At 42.1% G+C, this 19,220-nt stretch overlaps 1 protein-coding gene across 1 annotated transcript; it reads right to left on the bottom strand.

Annotated features, from left to right (window-relative positions):
• Positions 1–3,638: 3,638 nt before the first annotated feature.
• On the bottom strand, positions 3,639–18,755 carry LOC135181938 (protein mono-ADP-ribosyltransferase PARP12-like). Its single transcript, XM_064155465.1, has 12 exons — positions 18,384–18,755; positions 17,271–17,406; positions 15,980–16,274; positions 14,969–15,067; positions 13,685–13,808; positions 11,786–11,981; positions 11,124–11,244; positions 9,502–9,595; positions 8,418–8,496; positions 6,707–6,837; positions 5,913–6,064; positions 3,639–4,323 (listed from the first exon to the last, which is right to left on the bottom strand). Exons 1-12 carry the CDS (start codon positions 18,698–18,700, stop codon positions 4,049–4,051), a joined length of 2,019 nt encoding a protein of 672 aa, XP_064011535.1. The 5' UTR covers positions 18,701–18,755; the 3' UTR covers positions 3,639–4,048.
• Positions 18,756–19,220: the final 465 nt, after the last annotated feature.

The following is a 19,220-nucleotide window of genomic DNA, read 5'->3' as shown; positions in this document are numbered from 1 at the left end:
GCTGACTTCTAAAGTGTTTTATTTCATTGCTTGGTTTGTAATGACCTTGCTTTTTTCCCATTAAATTCTGCTCAGTCTCGAAGCTGTTTTCTCCCTGCACAGCTGGCTGCTTTCAAGGAGGAAGCCGCATTCCCTCAACTGATAGGATTTTTCCAAGTAGAAATGACTTCATGACCTGGCCTGAAACAAGAAGTGCAAGGCACTATTCAGACCCATGAAGCCTGTCCTCTGGAAGTGATAAGCACCAGTAACCTTGGTGCAGCCATCCTGCCTGAATTTTGCACTGGAAGTACTCCAAGTAAAGCAGCACTTCTACAACTGCCTTTTGCCCATTGACTCAATGGCAGTGCTAAGCAATGTTTTCTAAGCAGTAAAGCACAGGTCTTCTCCAAGCACAATACTGTATATGCCACCCACCTAAGCTCTTTTTATCCACTGCCTCTGCTTTGCCAGACTGCAGGTATCCCAACTGGTTGGTGGCCTGCCTTTCCTTTGCTACTGCCACTTGCAGACAGGATTTTGACACTCACATCCTATAAAATCTAGGCAGAATATCATGACAAATCTGATTACTCATTAAACGGTATGGTGGGTTGACCCTGGGTAGCTGCCAGACACCTACCCAGCCCAGCATGTGGGAGGCTGGGGGTTCATCAAGTAACATGCTCCATGCTGCACTACTGGCAAAGCAAAGTCATTTGGCTTCTGCCAGCTTGCCATCACTTTTGTCAGGATAGACCTCTTATCACAGCTGTACTGGGTTTGGGTGGATCCCTCCCCCGGTAGAATAAACACACCACAACACAGCTTTTTTTTGAAAGTCAGGGAAAGATGAAATTGTATTTTGTATAGTTTAAATATAACAGTATAAGGAGAAATAAACTACTAGAGAAATACAGTAAGCTTAATGAAGATGGAGAAGAGGCCAAGCAGCGGCAAAGCAGCAAAGCAGAAGCAGCCAAAACAGCAGTGGGGGAGGATAGCAGCTGAAGCAACAGAAACCAGCAAGGGGAAGGTACAAGCTGTGCTTGATGCTCCAATGAAATTATATTAACTTATCCGTTGTTGCCAGTATATGGCCTATCCCCAGAACTGTCACCTCTCCCCTATGTCTGAGCTAGAAATCTAGCTCAAATGGCCACAACAACTTATCTTTCTGCTTAGAAAAGGGTGTTAATATCAATTTTTGTACAAAGTTCTTTAATGCAAACATTGATGTCCAAATGCAGTCCAAACAGTTGCAGAGGAACTCCACTACTTAACAGCAGCATCTTTAAGTAAGATTTCAAGAGCTCAGAAACATAATGAAACGTGGTGTGCTTTGTATTGAGAGAAAGCCCTAACAAGGAACTTAGCAGTTTCAATACCTATTCACTCTATGCAATAAAGTTACCACTGCAGTTTCAAAAGTGGAAAACCGTATCCTTTACTTTTTGTGTCTGTTAAAGTAACACAACCAGCCATTTTATTCCAGTTATTTTACTTGCAACATACACATGCTCCAAGAACTGAGGTTTTAAAAATACTAAAAAGTCATTAAAACGTTTAAAAAAAAAAAAAGGCCAACCTTTTCCATGAAAAAATGTTTAACAAGCTCTGACAACAGGCTAACATACTGCTCTGCTTCTTACCTGAAATGCTGGTTACGCTCAGAGGAAGAGAGACATGCTACTAGTACATGTTCTTGCTACCTTGAACATATAAGTTTTGGTAGAATAAGATTTTTCAGCACAGATATGAAAGCTTTCATACATGGTATCATCCTCCTCAATGAATTTAGTATTGATTTATGATACAAGAGATTTATCACGTGTTCTATTACAGATCTTTCAGAAGCAAGCATACAGTCATCTTGCTTTTCCACAGCCTGTGCTTCACTTTGTTTAAATGCAAACAGGACTATTCTCCTTCAGCTATCAAGCTACTGGCTTTATGTTTCATATAAATAGCTTTGCACAGCTTTACTCCACCTTAGTGGTTAAGCTCCTAGTTCACAGCTCTGAAGTAATCAAGTTGCCCAGAGTACACCTGTTAGTCATCATCCAGATTGTTCTGGAGTCCTGTATACCCCAAAATTCCTCTTCCTTCGTGGTTTGAACGAGAGAGGAAAGGCTCGAAAAACCTGTTTCTGCCCCCCGGCCCTGCAGGTGTGAAGCGGGGGGAGCAAAGAGCCCTTCGGGCATGAGGGGTGACCTGTGCAGATGCCCACGCTGGAGTAGGGCTGGTGACTGGCTGTGGTCTTTGCACCTAGGAAGTGGTAACTCGACTCTTTGTCTAGGAAGGTATAAATATTGGGGGACTTCCCACCCTGGGGTTCCCGTCTTAGAGTTCTTCCCTGCCTGGATAGTTCCTGCAGAAAGAGTCCCCTGGCGCTCCAAGGGACAAGCTCCTGAGGGACAGGACCATCTCTGCTTTGGACAGCTTCCCAGTATAAACACCCTTTGTTCAAGCTAACAAGCCGCGGATGTCCTTTGAAAGAGAGAGCTGACAGGCATCTGGACCACCCTTTCTTTTAGACAGCCTAACTCACCTGTGAGTAAACTTGGTTCAGCCTGATCAATAGTGAGAATATTATGTTTAGTAGCTTAGCCTTTTCATTTCCTGACTTCTAAAATAGTCAAATTTATCTATGGTATCCTTGTGAGATCTTCTCAATCAAACTAAATCTGCTAATTAGAACTAAATTATTTTCTGTATATAGTTTTGGGGACAGGTTTCAGGAAAATAAAATAATTCTATTTTTCTATATCTTCCTGACTTGGCCACATTAATTCCCTGCCTCCACAACACAGATGAATTAAGAAGTGTTTCTAGAATATAGGTAGACATGAGGCTATTTTTCCTCCTATCCAAAGTATACCTTAAGGCTTTTGCAATACAGTATAGCTAAGAAACATTCAAAATTTAGGAGCATTAAAACTGTAATAAAGTATCTGTCTGAGCATCAGCAACTTTAAACTTAAGAAATACTTAACAGCTCAAGGTTGTTTTTTTTCATTATGTGTATACATAAATGCTCAAGACTAGCACTATCTCTTGTTGGGTGCAATCTTCAATTTAATCTTCATTTTTTTTTAAAGTTTCAGCTCTGTAGCTGAAGACCACTTCCCAAGTAAGAACATTTCCCTAAAGTCCAGACACTTCAATTACACAGGCAATCAGTGTATTTCCTGCAAGCAAAGGGGCAGCACACCTAATGAGGGAGTCACTCACTGTCCTTCCCAGCGGCTCTGAGAGAACCATGAAGCTACTCAACTGAAACAGGATATTGCTAATCAAGTAATGCATTTCATACCTAAGTGTGATATTCTTAATGACAGGGTGAGTTGCATCCTCTTCTTTGATTCTATGATTCCCCTCAACAACAGTGGCCAGCACTCTCATTCGTAAGCACAGTGGAAGTCATGAAAACCTTGTGTTCTTACTGACCAAACACAGCATTTACTGGAGAGAGTAAGTCAACTGAATAGCATAGCACCAAACAACCCTTGCAATGCTTCAAGTCTTTGGTTGTTTTCCTCATTTGAAACAAGTACAAGTGAAAGAAAGTTTCTCTTCCTTTTCACCAAGGCAGCTTAATTTGTAAGGCTTTGTTGGTGAAGTCTACTGTTAGAGGAAAAAGATTATGGACAATGCAATTTTTATTATTTTTTTATTAAAACAGGCAGGAGGAGACAGATTTTGATCAACAAAAATACTTAAAAATCTACCCTGAAACAATTATAACAAAATATTGTCTAAACTTGTCAGTCACAGCCACTCCTCTTGTTACTACCATCTGCAAATGCACCTAATAAATTTGTTAAGAGTCCCTAGCAATGCAAGGAGATGTGATGCCTTATAAAAAATAGGAGACACAAAGGATTTTAAGAATTCTAAGACATCATTTTTATCTTTTTACCTCTCATTTTCTGTGGCACAGAAAGAATAGAGAATATATATTTCTGAACACTCACCTAATTATACAACTTCTAAAAATCACTTTCTCCAAGCCATTATTTGAAACAATGTTTATACCAGCTAAAGATGACAATGATAGGTTTTGCTGCTATAGCATTTCTGCAAATGCCATATTAATGTATTCAATGAGATACTCTGGATAAATCTGCTGCTTCTCAAAGATGACAAAGATAGAAGGGTTTGAAGAGTTATTCACACAACTGTCATAGAAGTTCTGGTTGTCCTTCATGGGAGGCCGAACTAAAGCAGAACTACCAGTAGTGAACTCCCCCACCAGCACCCGTGCCATAAACATGGTCCTCACGTATCTGTCTTCTACGCAGTAGTTGTCAGAGTAAGAAGCATCCCTTGCAAAATAGCTTCCTGCAGTAAAGGCACCAAGACAAAGATAGTAAGACATCACAGAATGGCAATGGTACTGTGTGAAAGAGAATCCATCAAGCAGTTCATGACCATCCTTTTCCAAAGCCTTCACTTGCACTGTATGTCGTTCTTAGTGAAAATGACCCTTTGATTTTTCACAGCACACACACTGAACACCTGCACAAGTCAGGTTTTAAACTTAGTGTATTCCTTAGAAAGCTTTTCTCTTCACCTAGACCTCCACCTTTCCCAGTCTCACCCAAGTCCTCACTTGACAGAGGCCACTAATTCTGATTAGAACATTCCAGATAGTCGTGAAGTATCCAATCCAGTATATGGATAGTCAGTCAGGCTTGACTACATTAATCCTTTCAGATTAAAGTGCAACATAAAAGAATACACTTTTTTAACAAGGCAAAAAGCCTGTAACCAGGATGGTATTTACTCTCCTGGAAAAAGCCTGAAACAACAAATAAAGCCACATTATATTCCTGTAGGAGACTGAAGACTGCAACATTTGCAGAGGTACCTAGACAGGCTGGATGGGTGGGCAGAGGCCAATAGGATGAGATTTAACAAGGCCAAGTGCAGGATTCTGCACTTTGGCTACAACAACCTCAAACAGCACCACAGGCTGGGGACAGAATGGCTGGAGAGCAGCCAGGAAGAAAGGGACCTGGGGGTACTGGTAGATAGTAGGCTGAAGATGAGCCAGCAGTGTGCCCAGCTGTCCAAGAGAGCCAATGGCATCCTGGCCTGTGTCAGGAACAGTTTGGCCAGTAGGACGAGGGAGGTTTTTCTTCCCCTGTACTCAACACTGGTCAGGCCACACCTTGAGTACTGTGTCCAGTTCTGGGCTCCTCAATTCAAGAGAGATGTTAGGTGCCGGAACGTGTCCAGAGAAGGGTGACAAAGCTGGTGAAGGGCGTGGAACACAAACCCTATGAGAAGAGGCTGAGGGAACTGGAGTTGTTTAGCCTGGAGGAGGCTCAGGGTGGATGTCACTGCTGTCTACCTGAAGGGAGGTAGTAGCCAGGTGGGGGTTGGTCTCTTCTGCCAGACAACCAGCAACAAAACAAGGGGACACAGTCCCAAGTTGTGCCGGGGAAAGTATAGGCTGGATGTTAGGAAGAAGTTCTTCCCAGAGAGTGATTTGCCATTGGAATGGGCTGCCCAAGGAGGTGGTGGAGTCACCGTCCCTGAAGGTGTTCAAGAAAAGCCTGAATGAGGTACTTAATGCCATGGTCTAGTTGACTGGCTAGGGCTGGGTGCTAGGTTGGACTGGATGATCTTGGAGGTCTCTTCCAACCTGGTTGATTTTATGATTCTATGAACATAAGTAAGCCTAAACTTTAGGAGAAACCATCCTTAGAATTGGCCTCTCCTAAGCTTGCCTTTTCTTGAAAGGACAGAGCCAAGGTCAAACCCTTCAGTACACTCCAAATGATCAATGCCAAAGTCAGCTGCATTGTCCAGACCATCACAGAGAAGCTCTAAATTCACTGAGTGTCCTCAAACTTTACACTTCTGCAGTAACTACTGAGAACTTTTTAGCAAGCCTAGGGTTAATGAAAGAACTGAAAAACAACCTTTGCCGTAGACTGTCCCATGAAGGCCAGAGATCCTCCAGTCAAAGTTTTGCTGACAGATGGCATCGATATATTTTTTACTGGTCCCATGAAATAAAAATCGCTCATCCACAGCCTTTCCGCTATTGCTCTTCTGCATTTGTTCCTTCTGCCTGCAATAAGAAGTAATATCTTTGCAGTTGCACAATGGTTGCACCCAGACAGGTTCTTGCCACACTAGCACTCAGAAACAATTTTACAAAAAGAGTACAACCTGAAAATTCCCAGGTTTAGGCCTAAGCTTTGGGTGTAGATGGTATCTTGCTGTCTGGCTGTATACAGACCTGCTTTCCTTGCATACAAATGCCTCCAGATATTTAATGATTAAAAAAATAATTCACTGGTTCTGTGGGTGGGGTGGGGGAGGGGATTTTAGTATTATGTTGGTTTTTTTCAAACACGGGAGTTCATGTTAAGGCTTGTCCTTCAGTGAGTTTTGCATTTGATTTTGAGGGCTATTTCATTTTAACTAGCTACAAACGAGTGTTTGCACCAGCTATGACTTATAACCACTGTTGGGAACTGGCTGGAAAATGGGGGCACAGGCCCCTGGAAGTGTGTACAATCAAGCTTTGGATGTGAGGTCTGAGTATTGAAGCACAGTAAAACCACAGCCGCTGTGTGTGAAGAAGCTCAGAGGAATTTGTCCTTGAGCCTTCTGATAAACAGCTTCTGTGGGTGTCGATCTTTAGCATACAGCTAACTGCAGAAACAACCAAATTCATGCATGCACCAGAGCAGTATTTTACACATACCATTGATAAAGTTGCCAAAGAGATGGGTTCTGAACTCTAGAAATCCTTTTAATAACTGCTTTGGGCATTGTGCGTTGAAATTCTATCATGACTTTCTTGTGTTCTTCAGAAGAACTGTCAAGCTCGATCAGCTGCAAGGAAGATTAAAAAGGTAGTCTCATCTTTTATTAAATCATAACAAAGCCACCCTACCTAGTGCACTACTCAGACCTTTAAAAGTCTTTTTTGTGAAGAGGTGTGAACAGCCAAAGTACCCTTGGGGAGAAAAGCAGATTAGAGATCTCTGAAAAAGTGAGCTCTTACCCAGGGAACACTAACTCCTGGGAGTTTAAGACACCCAGACTGCTCACTAACAGACCATTAAAAGGAGCTGCATGGTTTTGAGCAGCCATTCAGTCCTTTTTAATATTTGGACAAGATAAATTTGCATACATATATCAAACACTATTTAAATACATAGAAGAAATGAACACATCAATAAAAAAAGACTGGAGAACTTATGTTGCAGCAAATCAAAGAGTACCTCTACACCTGCGCTCTTTAGATCTTCCTAGTTCATGCTCCCTACAGCTAGTGGACACAAACTGCCTGGCATGTTTTTAAACAAACTGAAAAGGCTTTACTCAATCCACCATTTTAAGGAAGAGTAAGGACATACTGCCATTAGGGTTCCTTACATGTCAGCCCTGAAAGCCAGGAAAGGTTCTCTACTGGCATGCTTTACCTAGGAACATTAAGAATGTCAACATTAGTCTTGCCTGGTTTTATTGACAATTTCCTGAGGATTTACATTTTGCAGGTTAGTAATTTCCAAGCTTTGTAAAAGACCTTTTCTGTAGATGTATTCCCTAGAGCTGATAAAGGGGGTGGTGGAGGCAGGCAGGAAGTCAGCAAAGGTAATCAGTGGTAAAAAGACATAAAGGAGGTTGCAGCAAGGTGGGTGTTGGTCTTCCTGCCCTAGTAACAAATGACAGAATGAGCAAAAACAGCCTCAAGTTGCACCAGTAATTTAGATTGGATATTAGAAGAAATGTCTTCACTGAAAAGACTACCAAAACTGGAATAGGCTTCCCAGGTTGAATCACCATCCCTTGAGCTGTCTAAAAGATGCAGAGATGCGATGCTAAGGGGCATGACTTAGCACCAGACCTGATAAGAGTTAGAAAATCGTTGGACCTGTTGATCTTAAAGGTGTTTTCCAACCAAAACAATTCTATGGCCCTAAGTTCATTCCACTGGAGTTATGGTGCACTTTAGTGAATGATCCTAGCCTGAGCTCTGCTAGTTTCAGCAGTGCTCCATAAAAATACAACAGTCTACTTACACATGGCTCAGGGAACACGTACCCTAAAGTTTAGAGGCATGATTTATCTCTGATGCTTCGCTAGAAGTTAGGATATCAGAGCTATGCATCCTGAGCACCAGCAACAGTCGTGGCTAATACAGCAAAAGCTTCAGGCAAATTTGTCAAGCAAAAGAATAAATAGCAGCAGTGAAAGTCAGTGTTACCATGGTTATATTGCCACCATTTGTTAGTTTAAATTTGGGGTTAGTTTAACTTCAAGGTCTGCCCAGTGTAATATTAGGCTCAAATTTACCATCTCTGCTTTACAATACATAAGACATAGTCATCTACTAAGAAACACTGAACTCGTGATGTAACAAACCTGTATGTCACAAAACTGAGAGTAAAATGCAAAAATCTCCAAACCTTGAATCCCACTTCAGGCAAGGCAGATCTGTCCCAGTGAGCTGGAATGCTCTTAAACTCTTCTGTGTGTTTAAAGCCCCTGTACATTACAAAATATTAGAAATATGTCACAAAAACACCCACCAAATTCCAACACTCTATGTACATATGATGCTAAATATTTTTGCCAAGTATAGAGAGAACATACAAACAACTGAACATATAGAGAAATAGTTCCTACATTTTATGTACATATGATGCTAAATATTTTTGCCAAGTATAGAGAGAACCTACAAACAACTGAACATATACAGAAACATTTCAGAATTGTATTTTCAATTCAATACACGAAAATATTTGTTCCAAAGCACGTCAAGATTCACAGCAGGAAATATGATGCCAAATGAGAAAAAACCAACAGTTATACACTTACAAAACATTAAAGTAGTTCTTTTAGTTGCAAAGAGTTGAATGGATGCATAAAAGCTCTATTACACTGGAGTAAATAAAAATGCATCTAGTATTATATCAGTGATAGAAACAGGACAGATGCAGCCCTCCCCTCTACTTTCACTACCCTGCTTAGATGCATGTTTCTGTGTTAAGCAAGCAACTATGTAAAACTTCTCCCCTGTAAAACAGTTACTTTTCCTCTCAAGACTGACTGATTGTTCTAAAAAGAATTGCTTCTAAGTTTGAACTTAGCTTTGAAAATCACTGATTTCAGATGTCGAAAAGAGATGGCACACATGACTGTTACGGCTTCCATCTCTGGTAAGACAACTGCCTCGTCAGCAGCTCCCTACAACACTGCTACATGTTGAATTATTTTCTGTGCTTTCATTTTCTGTAGCCAAACCCAAGCTTCCTTTACTACAAAGGCTCTCCAGTTTCTTGAACACTGTTGGCCAGGCTGCAATACTGCCCTAGCTAGCTATTGTTGTAGGCTATGTCCCTCTTCCTCTCAATTTCTTTTACAGTTGCCTTAATAGCTATTCCTTCACTTTATTTACATGCATTGTGTATGCAGTGTTTTCCAAGCATTAAATCCATCATGACCTTGGAATGAGAAGCTGCAGTTTACCTTTTTATATTTTTTTTTTACCTTTTTATATTTTCCATTTCTGCCTGAGAGACAAATTTAGGTCTTCTGCAAACCTCTCTCTTTGTTCTGTAGCGAAGGTTTTCCTGAATCATGTCTGGAAAAATAGACATTAAAAATCCCAAAACAGTGAACAATCAGAAAGACATCTTAGAAAGCCTTCACACTGCAGCAAATCTTGGCACTACATTGTTTTGTTAAAAATGGTTGACAAAAAGACACTGAGATATTTTTTTCTTGCAACAGAGTGGGAAGACAGAGCAGCCTGTGACGTAATCACTGAGAAGGATTTCAGTTTCAGTTTTGCTCTAACTTCAGAAGAAACAATAGACACTGGTAGGTATTTTCCTCTCACTGTTCTATCAGCCACACAACCAAAAGAGATCACTGTAAAACAATTATGTACTTCTCCTCCAAGGATCACATTCCCTCCTCAGTTTGTAATCAAGATACTATTTTGTGTATACTAGGTGTAATCGTACATTTCAAGCCCTGTAAATGCAACCTAGTAGCTATCATGGGCCATTTTTATTGACCACCAACAGAAAGAAGTCACAGCAATGTGACTTTTAGAAGCATTATTTCTGGATCTTGGAATGTCTGTAGCTACTGTTACATCATCCTAGCAACTAATAGAAGGTAGCAGCCAGAAGAATGAGGCCTTATCTTTAGAGACAGATACACAGAAAAAAAATAACTGCTTGGAACCAGCAAGCCTAGAAACCCAGTTTTGGAAGACATTGTGCATGCTAAGTTGCTAAAGAAGTCCAAACCTTACAAAAGGGATTAACTTAATATGCAGTTTTCCCTTCTTAGCCCAAAAAGTTTCTACAGACTATAGAGATTACAGCACTGCTTTCAAATAAATCAGAAACACATCACATGCCCTTTCTGCTTGGTTGTTTTTTTTGTTGGTTTATTTCCATGCAGAATGAGATAGCAACAGAGAATTGAATCAAAAACCACTACACCAAAATGACCTCTAGGCAGGTTGATTCCTTATGATTTTTGAAAAAGACACCTAGCAAGGCAACAGCTTAGAAAAGACACTGCCACCACAAGTGGCTTAGGTTTTCTGAACTCTTGGGAAACACCTTCCTACTTTGACAGGGTCAAGGTATTTCCTTATCTGTACCAGACAGGCTGAGCTATGGGAAGAAAGCAGTTACACACATCTTGAAACACTAAGGGTCATATGGACTCTACACCTTGCACAAGTATTGGTTTTCTGCAACCCAGCAATTAAATCAGAACAGAAGCTGGCTTGCCGAATTTTCCAGTTGTCTCTCACTGTTTGTGTTGGTGTTTGCATCAACTGCAATGTCACAATTGGACTGTCAAATGAAACCTAGCACAAGAATGTCTCATAAATAAGAGGTTTGGAGGAATAGGAGTGACAGTTGCTTATGTGAACAGCTTTTATCCTGAGAACTTTGACAGAAGCTATGTCTGTAACTACTGCAGTTCAAAGTTCAAATGTCTACCTCCCATCTCCTCTAGTAATGCAGTTTAAAAATAAAACATCTGGGAGGGAAAGAGGCAGGGAAGAAGAAAATGATAAAAATAAACAAACACGCATAAAACAAACAAATAAACAAAAGAAACACACAGCAAATGGAACCTACCTCCAAATCTGAGTTCATATTCATGTCTTCCAGCTTTGAAGCTCAGTTTTGGAGAACCTTTGGCTATGTAAGCTTTCTCCAGGTCGTTACTGGACACAGTAGCAGATTCATGAACATCATTCTGTCAGGCCAGAACCAGAGGGAAAAAAGATTATCCTGGTCTGTTATAAACAAGTTTAAAACCCAATAACTACCATATTATATGGTGACTGAAGTAGGTATCAGCTTTTGGGCATGGCAGTAGCTAGCAGGCAAGTCACATATTAAGCATCCGAAACTGCCCCTAAAACAAACCCAAGTTTTATTAAGTCTAAGCTTACACTACAAAGTGCATGCTGTGAGACTGCACATTCACCAACTACAGCATATCAAGGACACACAGAGTTTGGAGCCTTGTTTGAAGCAATGAAAAGAATGCATTAATGTGATTCTATTTGGCATGACTCACTGTCAATAATACATGTGACTCACTAGTGAGCACTCTCCTACCTGAACCAACCAAATTCACAGGGAAAAGATCACATCAGGCCTCTAAAGTCCATCTGTACAGTATGAGTGAAAGGAAGGAAGAGAGAGGGTGGAGGATAAAAACACTGGGCACTTCTCAATAGTTCTGCACTTTTAACACAGAGCTGAGAGTCTAACAATTTCTTCACACTTACTTGTTTCCCATACTCCTGCCACATGCCATATTCATCTTTCCAGTACCAGATCCATTCTGTTGTAAGAATGAAGTGAGGGGGTTTGGTCACTGAAGAGGCTGTAGAAAGACGTCTAACCTTTGCAGACGCACAGGTCATTTGCGGAAAACAGATAGGTGAGAAGACAAAGCCACTTTCGGTAACACCTTTTTTATAGCTGTAAAAAGACACAAAAGGAGGAAAAAAACATCCACTGCTGTTTGAGAAGCTTTACACATAGGTTTGCAAATTGAGCACCACCACCACAGATTTGCAAATTGAGCAAACATCACTTAAAAGCAGAACAAAAAATGGAAGTATCCACAACAACCTCAGCTTTTTCTTGTGTTGGTACAGTTTGCATTACATAAATTACATCAGTTCTATGAGGAGTAACCACTATCAAATTAGTGAGTTACATAAGAAACAGTGAAAAAGGCACACAACTACCTTATTGATAACCAGCTATGCTCTAAATAGAACACTGTCTTAATTTAAGCAGGACTTGAAAGAGCCTCTAATGTAATATAAGAGGGATAGGGAAATTCTCCAGCCTTAAACACATCATACTGGTATGAGCCCCTTCCAATGCCCTCTTTGTATCACAGTATCACAGTATCATCAGGGTTGGAAGAGACCATTTCAAAACTCTTTGGTTTGTTATTTCCATATTCTTATGGGTATTTCTATATTCTCTTTTTTTTTTTGTATCCAAAAGTACTGCTCTCTCCAGGTGCACAAGGCATTTTAATATTCCACAATACAGACTGGAGAAAAACAGGGCAGGAGGGACAAATTTCATGCTACCTTTTGATCCTCCATCTCAGAAGACAGAGGAGATTACAACTAATTGTGGGGTCAAGTTGTGCACTGACAAGCTCTAACCAAACAGATTCCCACAAATACTTGTGATAAAATGACTACTCTCTGCAGTTTCCCAGTCATTCTTACTGAGGATTAAAGCTTCCTACGGTAGCAACAGTAGGACATAGTTACACATTTTTGCACAGCAAAAGGATATTAGGCTATAGGTGTTGTGGTTTTAACACAGGCAGTTGCTTGCTCACCCTCCCTCACCTCAGAGGCTGGGGAGAGAATTGGAAGGGTAAAGCTAATGACGTAAATTTAATAACTGAAATAAAATAGAACTAAACTAATAATTACAATAGTAATAATAGAATGTACAAAACACTGACACAAAATGCAATTTCTTACTCCTGTTCCCTGCACGACAGGGAAAACAGGAAGGGCGAAAGGAAGAAAAGCTGTGTGTCAATATAAAAGCAGTTCAATATGTGAAGAAGAGGTGTGTGTAAACAAATAAAGCAAAGCAAACTGCTCACTACCATCCCACACAATCTAATGCCCAGCCAGCCTCCACAAAGAAGCCACCTTGAGCACCAAAAAAAAAACCAAAAAACGATCTTCTTCCTCTGCCTCAGGTGTTATTGCTGAACAAAATGTTATATGGTACAGAAGATCCCCTTGGTCAGTTCAGGTCAGCTGTTGCAGTTATCTTCTCCCAGCCACCTGCCCACTCCTAGCCTACCCACTGCAGAGTAGAGCAGAGTGGGAAAAAAAGACAGCCTTGACTCTGGGCAAGCACTGAGCAGCAACACCTGAAACAATGGCACATTCACAATACTGTCAGAAATCCAGAGCAGGGCACTATACAGGTACGAAGAAAGTTAACCCCACACAACCCAGAGGGTCCTACATGAACTCCAGGCCTAAGTCACAATGGATAAGTCAAGTGAAACCAGTAGAAGAGTACCAAACGAAGCTGCTTATGTAATGATCAGAATAGAATTGCAGCAATTTTTAGCCACTAAAGGCTTGGTTCAACAGAGCAAACTCATAAAATTTCACAAGAGTTTATACCTGATATTCCTGGGGTCACAATATGCTTTTTCTATTTCTTCCATATTCTTCAAGTCCTTCCAGGTATTACCATCAGAGATCTGCCATCTATATGGCAAGTGAAAATGACTTCTGATACACTTGTCTATAAATATTTAAAAAAGAACTTAAGAAGTAAGAGATGCATTACTTATACAGGCTATGAGAAAAACTCCAACAATTCAGGGCTGAACACCTAGCTGGTGAAATATCAAATGCATAGTGTTCACCTATGTAACCCTCACAAGCAGTGGTTCAGAATTTTTCAGTGGGAACAAGAAAAACTTAATTTTTGAGCTTAGGCAGAAGCTCACTTTCTGTACCTACCAGATTATGCATCAAAATTGCTATCAGGAGCTCAGTGGTGAAGAAGTGTTCTTTTTATTTTCAGAGACAAAAACGTGCTCTGAACTGAGATCACAAGCTCGTGTACAACAAAGGCATGTATGGAATCATCGTGTAGACTCAAATACCTGTGCTTAACCACTTGTCCATAAAGTCTTATTAGCAAGGAAAAGAACCAACCACTACAGTGTTTAGTTTCAGGACAGAAGGTAGCTCATTTAGAAACTTTCAGAAGTCTGTAAGGGTTCAAACCTCACCAGGAGCAGGAGTAGTGACAGTAGTGGCCCAGATATCACAAGTATTACTCAAAAATTATTTGAAAAGTCAGTATGCAATCACACCTCAACAGGAGTGAAGACTGCATCACTAGTACACAGATGCATAAACCTGAGACTACCTTTCGTAACAGAGCAGGCAACTTAACTACAGGGAAAGTCAAAGAGACTGCACAGCTCATAGAAGGAGGTGTGCAACACATCACCTACCTACAGGTCAAGAACATGAAGAATGAAAAGGATGGCAAAGGAAAAGGAAGCTGGCACAGCAGCCTTTTTCCCAGACAAGCTGGCACATTTTGAAAGGGAGACAGCTCAGACAGATGGAACAGAAGAGTGCTAGAAAAAGCAAGGAAGAAAGTATAATCTCTTTTCTAGGTATTTGGAAATGGGACTCCTATCATTCAGCAATCCCATAGGTGAACACAGGTGGAGTACCCAATCTCCAACACAAGTGACTGTTACACGTTTCAGAATAAAACAAGCTGGCTCCTTTAGTACACTGGGCGGGTCAAACACTTTAGTACCAGCACTCAAAATTACCATGACATTAAACATAAGCTCTGAGGTTTCCCTTTGGTGTAAAAGATATCTAGCATTCATGAGAAAAAGAAATTAGACTGGACTTGCTATCGTCACAACCTACCTTCAAAGCTACAACTTCTGTATAGATGATACAAACAGATCTGTTCCAATTCATCATCATTTGTACCTGGGGACTCTTGGCTACAGCTGTTTTTTCTCTCTGGACAGGAAAATTATATGCATTATTAATACACTTTGTTTCAACAATCCCTCCTAAAAGTACACCTATAAGTAGGGAAAGATGTCTAAACCCGGTCTTTATAATTACATAACTGCATTCAGCTCCATAAAGACACTGAAGACTGATAACACTGTATGCTCAAAGCTCTCATCCCTTAATCCATCCTTTCTGAACCTGACTTTCCTGTAACTGCTAAATTCTGCAGGTACAGTTTTTAGCTGTAATGTCAAAATACAAATAGAATCCAATGCCTTCACATTTCTAGATGGACTTGAGTTGACTGTACATTCCACACAGATGTCCACACTAGAGGCTATAAAATACAATGTGTTCATATTAGGCCTTTCTGTAAATTAAAGCACACCTCACTAAACAAAGAAAGAGTTGCAGAAAAAATAGCAGAGATGAACATACCCATTTGGATCTTCCATTCTGTTATCAGTTACTTTCCTGCTAAATTATACTTAACTTGAAATTATAAGCAACTTCAAAAGAAAAGAACAAATAAAATGTTACATCTCTGAGAATTACCTAGGATAGCACTGTCTGTGAATCCTTGTGCTAGACATTACTACACTGAAAGAATGGATATAACCACACAATCTATCTATCCCTGTTTTTTTTCTTGGTGAAAATAGATCTATTTCCAGTTCCCATCAGGCTTTTCTAACCCCAAATTTAAGATTTTTATAAACATCAAGCACTTCAGTTCTCAGGAACCCATATCCACTTCACCTGTCAAGTCACAAAGCTGTGTAAATACGTGCAAGATCCCTCTTGAAAGACACATCAAGATGCAAATTCAGTTTTCTTTCTCTCAGTGACATCTATAAGAAACTTACATTCACTACAGTGACTCTCTTGATGTTATAAAAAAATTTCATCATTTACCTTTACATAGTGAAGACTTGGCATCTTCTGAGTCATACATGCTTTTGTTGCCATTTTGTATGTCATACATATTCCTATAAATGAAGGGTAGTCTTTCAATAATGTCTGAGCTCATTCCCTGTCTCTCCAGTTTCTCGTAACATTCTGACTTCCGTAAGTCATGGGATCGCTTGCAGCTGCTGCCGAATCTGCACTGTCCCCACAAAAAGTACTGGCAAACATGCAGTTTGGTGCATATCTTTTTATAGAAACAAGTTCCATGAGGTCCATCACCTTTGTTATAATGCATGCAGACCTTGGGGAGCAAAAAAACACAACAAAACCATATTTCAAGTACAATGTGTTCATACAGATTGCCTGAATTAATGTTTAATTTTTTACAGCTTTGTGTTTACATTTATATGTAAAACTTCTATCAATTTCTTCTTTCTTCCTGTTTTCCAAATGGTTATTTGGTAGCTGCTCCTTTGGCCTGCTCTTCGCTAAATCTTTAACAGACAACAACCATCTTACAGACACCCTCAAAGAGATGGGATTTTGTTCTCAGTCATACAAATGAAAGAGAGTGCATTTTATTTTCACTACCTGAACTCTTTGGTTTTCTGATTTTGCAATAGTCAACTTTTTTGACCTCAATTTGATAGTAAGAAATAGGACAGAGATAACTTCCTTCATGGCAGACCAAACAATGCTATGTTTGGGATTCATGACCGAAGCAGTGCTGGTAACACAATGTTTCAGCTACTGCTTGCAGCGTCCAGGTTTTTTCTTTTTCCCTCCTTTGGCCTCCTAGCCCTATTTGGCTGTGGGTGGACAAAAAGCTAAGCGAGGACACAGACGGGACAGCTAGCCCAAGATGGCCACATTTCAAACTATACCAAGACATACTTCAAAAAAGCTTTTATAAAGTGAAGTGTGATCTTCTTACACGGTGGCCCTCATCAAGAGACTTGCTGGGAATCAGTCTGCTTGTGGGAGGTGGTGACTAGCTTCCTGTGCAACACATTTCTTTCCCTCTTTCCTCCACTTACTAAGCTGTCTTTATATCCATCCACAAGTTTTTTTACTGTTGTTGTTTTCTCTTACCCATCCTGCTGGGGGCAGAGGATAGGAGAGCAAGTGAGAGGCTATGCCGGCTAGGATCAGCCCATCACAGATCAGAAAAAAGGCTGGAGATTTAAAGCATCAGATTTGCAGTGTGCTAATTAAACTAATACCTAACGTCTCCATCTAGCATCAATCTCTTCCACCTTGATGGTCTCAGAAACGCAAGGCTAAGAAACTGTCTTACCTCTGGTAAGAGGGAAGGGTCGTTCTGAAGCAGAAGCTGGCGAAGTTCAGCACTATTTAAATTCTGAAGTCCATATCGTTTAAGAACAGGGAGATTGTGGTCGGAGTGGAAGCTGTGAACAAACTTGCATACCTTCCTACAAGTTGAGAAAATCAAGTGCAAAATGAGTGCAACAAACTAGCACTATTACACTACTCTGTCAGTTTTACACTAAGCGGTTTACAAAGCACACAAAATTAGTCAGTTTCAGAAAAATCTGTAGCTCTCCTTTATAAATTATGTAATTCGCTAAGCAGATTACATAATTACTCTGAGGATAACTGATTTACAGTCATTATAGTATTAGTGTAGTCTGACAATATCGGCATTTTTGATCTGCAGCTGACAACCACAGGCAAGAGCACCCCGAGACGCCAGAGCAAGGCTCACTCCCACTCAAGCCAACAAGCACACTCCCCCCAGCTTCACCCAGCACAAATTCTGCAGGTTTGCCACACGGCGCAGCGCGGGTAAACCTTTCATCCGAAGGCGGTGGAGAGAGGGCAAGAACAAAAGCAACGAGTGTACTGAGGAGGAAGTGCTGCAACCCAACCGCGAAGCCACCGACAGTGCCCCTCTCCTTTCAACAACAACAACAAAATAACAAAGACACGTAAGGAGCAGCAAGATCCTTCCACTGGAGGGGGACACGACGAGGCCGAGGCCGAACCCCACCAGACACGCCGGTTCCCGGCCCAAGCCCTCCCGGCGCAGCGAGAGGCGGAAGTGGTCGCGGCTACCCCGCCCGGGTGCCGCCGCATGTCGCCAAAGTTTTCTCTCCGAAAGACTTCATTTCCCACAGAGGCCTTGTGAGAGCGCTACCAAAGGCACTAGGGCTGCCGGCAAAGGCTGCTGCAGCGCCCAGCTCCGCTACTAGCCGCGGCGCCCAGGAGGCTTCGCGGGGGAGACCGCCGAGACTCGCAGTGAAAAAAAGCGCCCCAAGGACGTCTGCTGCGCCCCGTGTTAAGGAACAGCACCCGAGTCCCAGTCAAATGTCCCCCGCCAGGGCCTGGCCTCTCCCGCCGTCGGCCTGGACGGCGATGGAGGCGCCCCAGGTCGCCCCCCGCACCTCACCTCGGCTCCTCGTTGCGGCAGAGCCCCTTCAGGTGGTACTTGCAGAGATGCAGTCGCCCGCACTGGCCCCCGCAGCCGGCACCGTGGTCCTGGCACAGCCGCACGGGGGTGGTAGCTATCACTACCGACACGTCCCCTGCCGATGCCGATCCCACTTCAGCGGGCCGCTGGACTACCGTGAACCGTTGTGCATCTCGCAGCACTAGCGCCAGCTGCTCCGCCGTGGGGCGGCTCAACAGGCGCCGGCGGAGGTCGCCCTGCTCCAGGCAGCCGCCGCTGGCGCACAGAGCCTGCAGGGCTTGATCGGCGAGCGCCATGGCCGCTGTGCTGCTGCTGCGACCTTCTCCGGCGCTGGGCAGTGCCGCCCGAAAACAACGCACCCTTCCGGGCGAGGAAACGAAAACGAAACCGGCAGCAGTGGATACGGGCTCAGGAATCCGCCTGGGCAGTGAGGACGACGCCCCCGGGGAGGGGCCGGAGGTGGATCAGGATACAGAACCCCCCTGGTGCCGTGGCTTGTTTGTGGCACTAAGAGCTGCTTCCGTTCTCGTCGCGGCGCTGGGGTAATCTGAGGGGACAGCCTCAAGGGAGACCTCCATGGCGCTTGAGTCACGGACTCACAGCCTGACTTGGTTTGGAAGGGCGCTTTAAAGGTCACGTAGTCCAACCACCCTGCGATGAACAGGGACATCTTTCCAAAGACGGGACATCTATCACCAATATGGACAACTTCTCGGAGTGTTGCATCGCCTTAGTTGCAAACGACAACAAAAAAAAACCCAAAGACCAAACCCACGACCTAAAACAAAAACACAAACAAAACAATAAGAAAAACAA

This window comes from Pogoniulus pusillus, chromosome 15 (assembly GCF_015220805.1).
Source record: "Pogoniulus pusillus isolate bPogPus1 chromosome 15, bPogPus1.pri, whole genome shotgun sequence".
Classification (NCBI taxonomy): domain Eukaryota; kingdom Metazoa; phylum Chordata; class Aves; order Piciformes; family Lybiidae; genus Pogoniulus; species Pogoniulus pusillus.
Note: the sequence above shows the minus strand (reverse complement) of the source record. Positions and strands in the feature narration are given on the sequence as shown.

Coding starts and splice junctions, on each gene's coding strand:
- LOC135181938 (XM_064155465.1), bottom strand. CDS start 18,700: ATGGCGCTCGCCGATCAAGCCCTGCAGGCTCTGTGCGCCAGCGGCGGC. Junction 9,596..11,123: donor ATATGAACTCAGATTTGGAG/GTAGGTTCCATT, acceptor CTATTTTTCCAG/ACATGATTCAGGAAAACCTT. Junction 6,065..6,706: donor CTTTGGCAACTTTATCAATG/GTATGTGTAAAA, acceptor TTCTTATTGCAG/GCAGAAGGAACAAATGCAGA.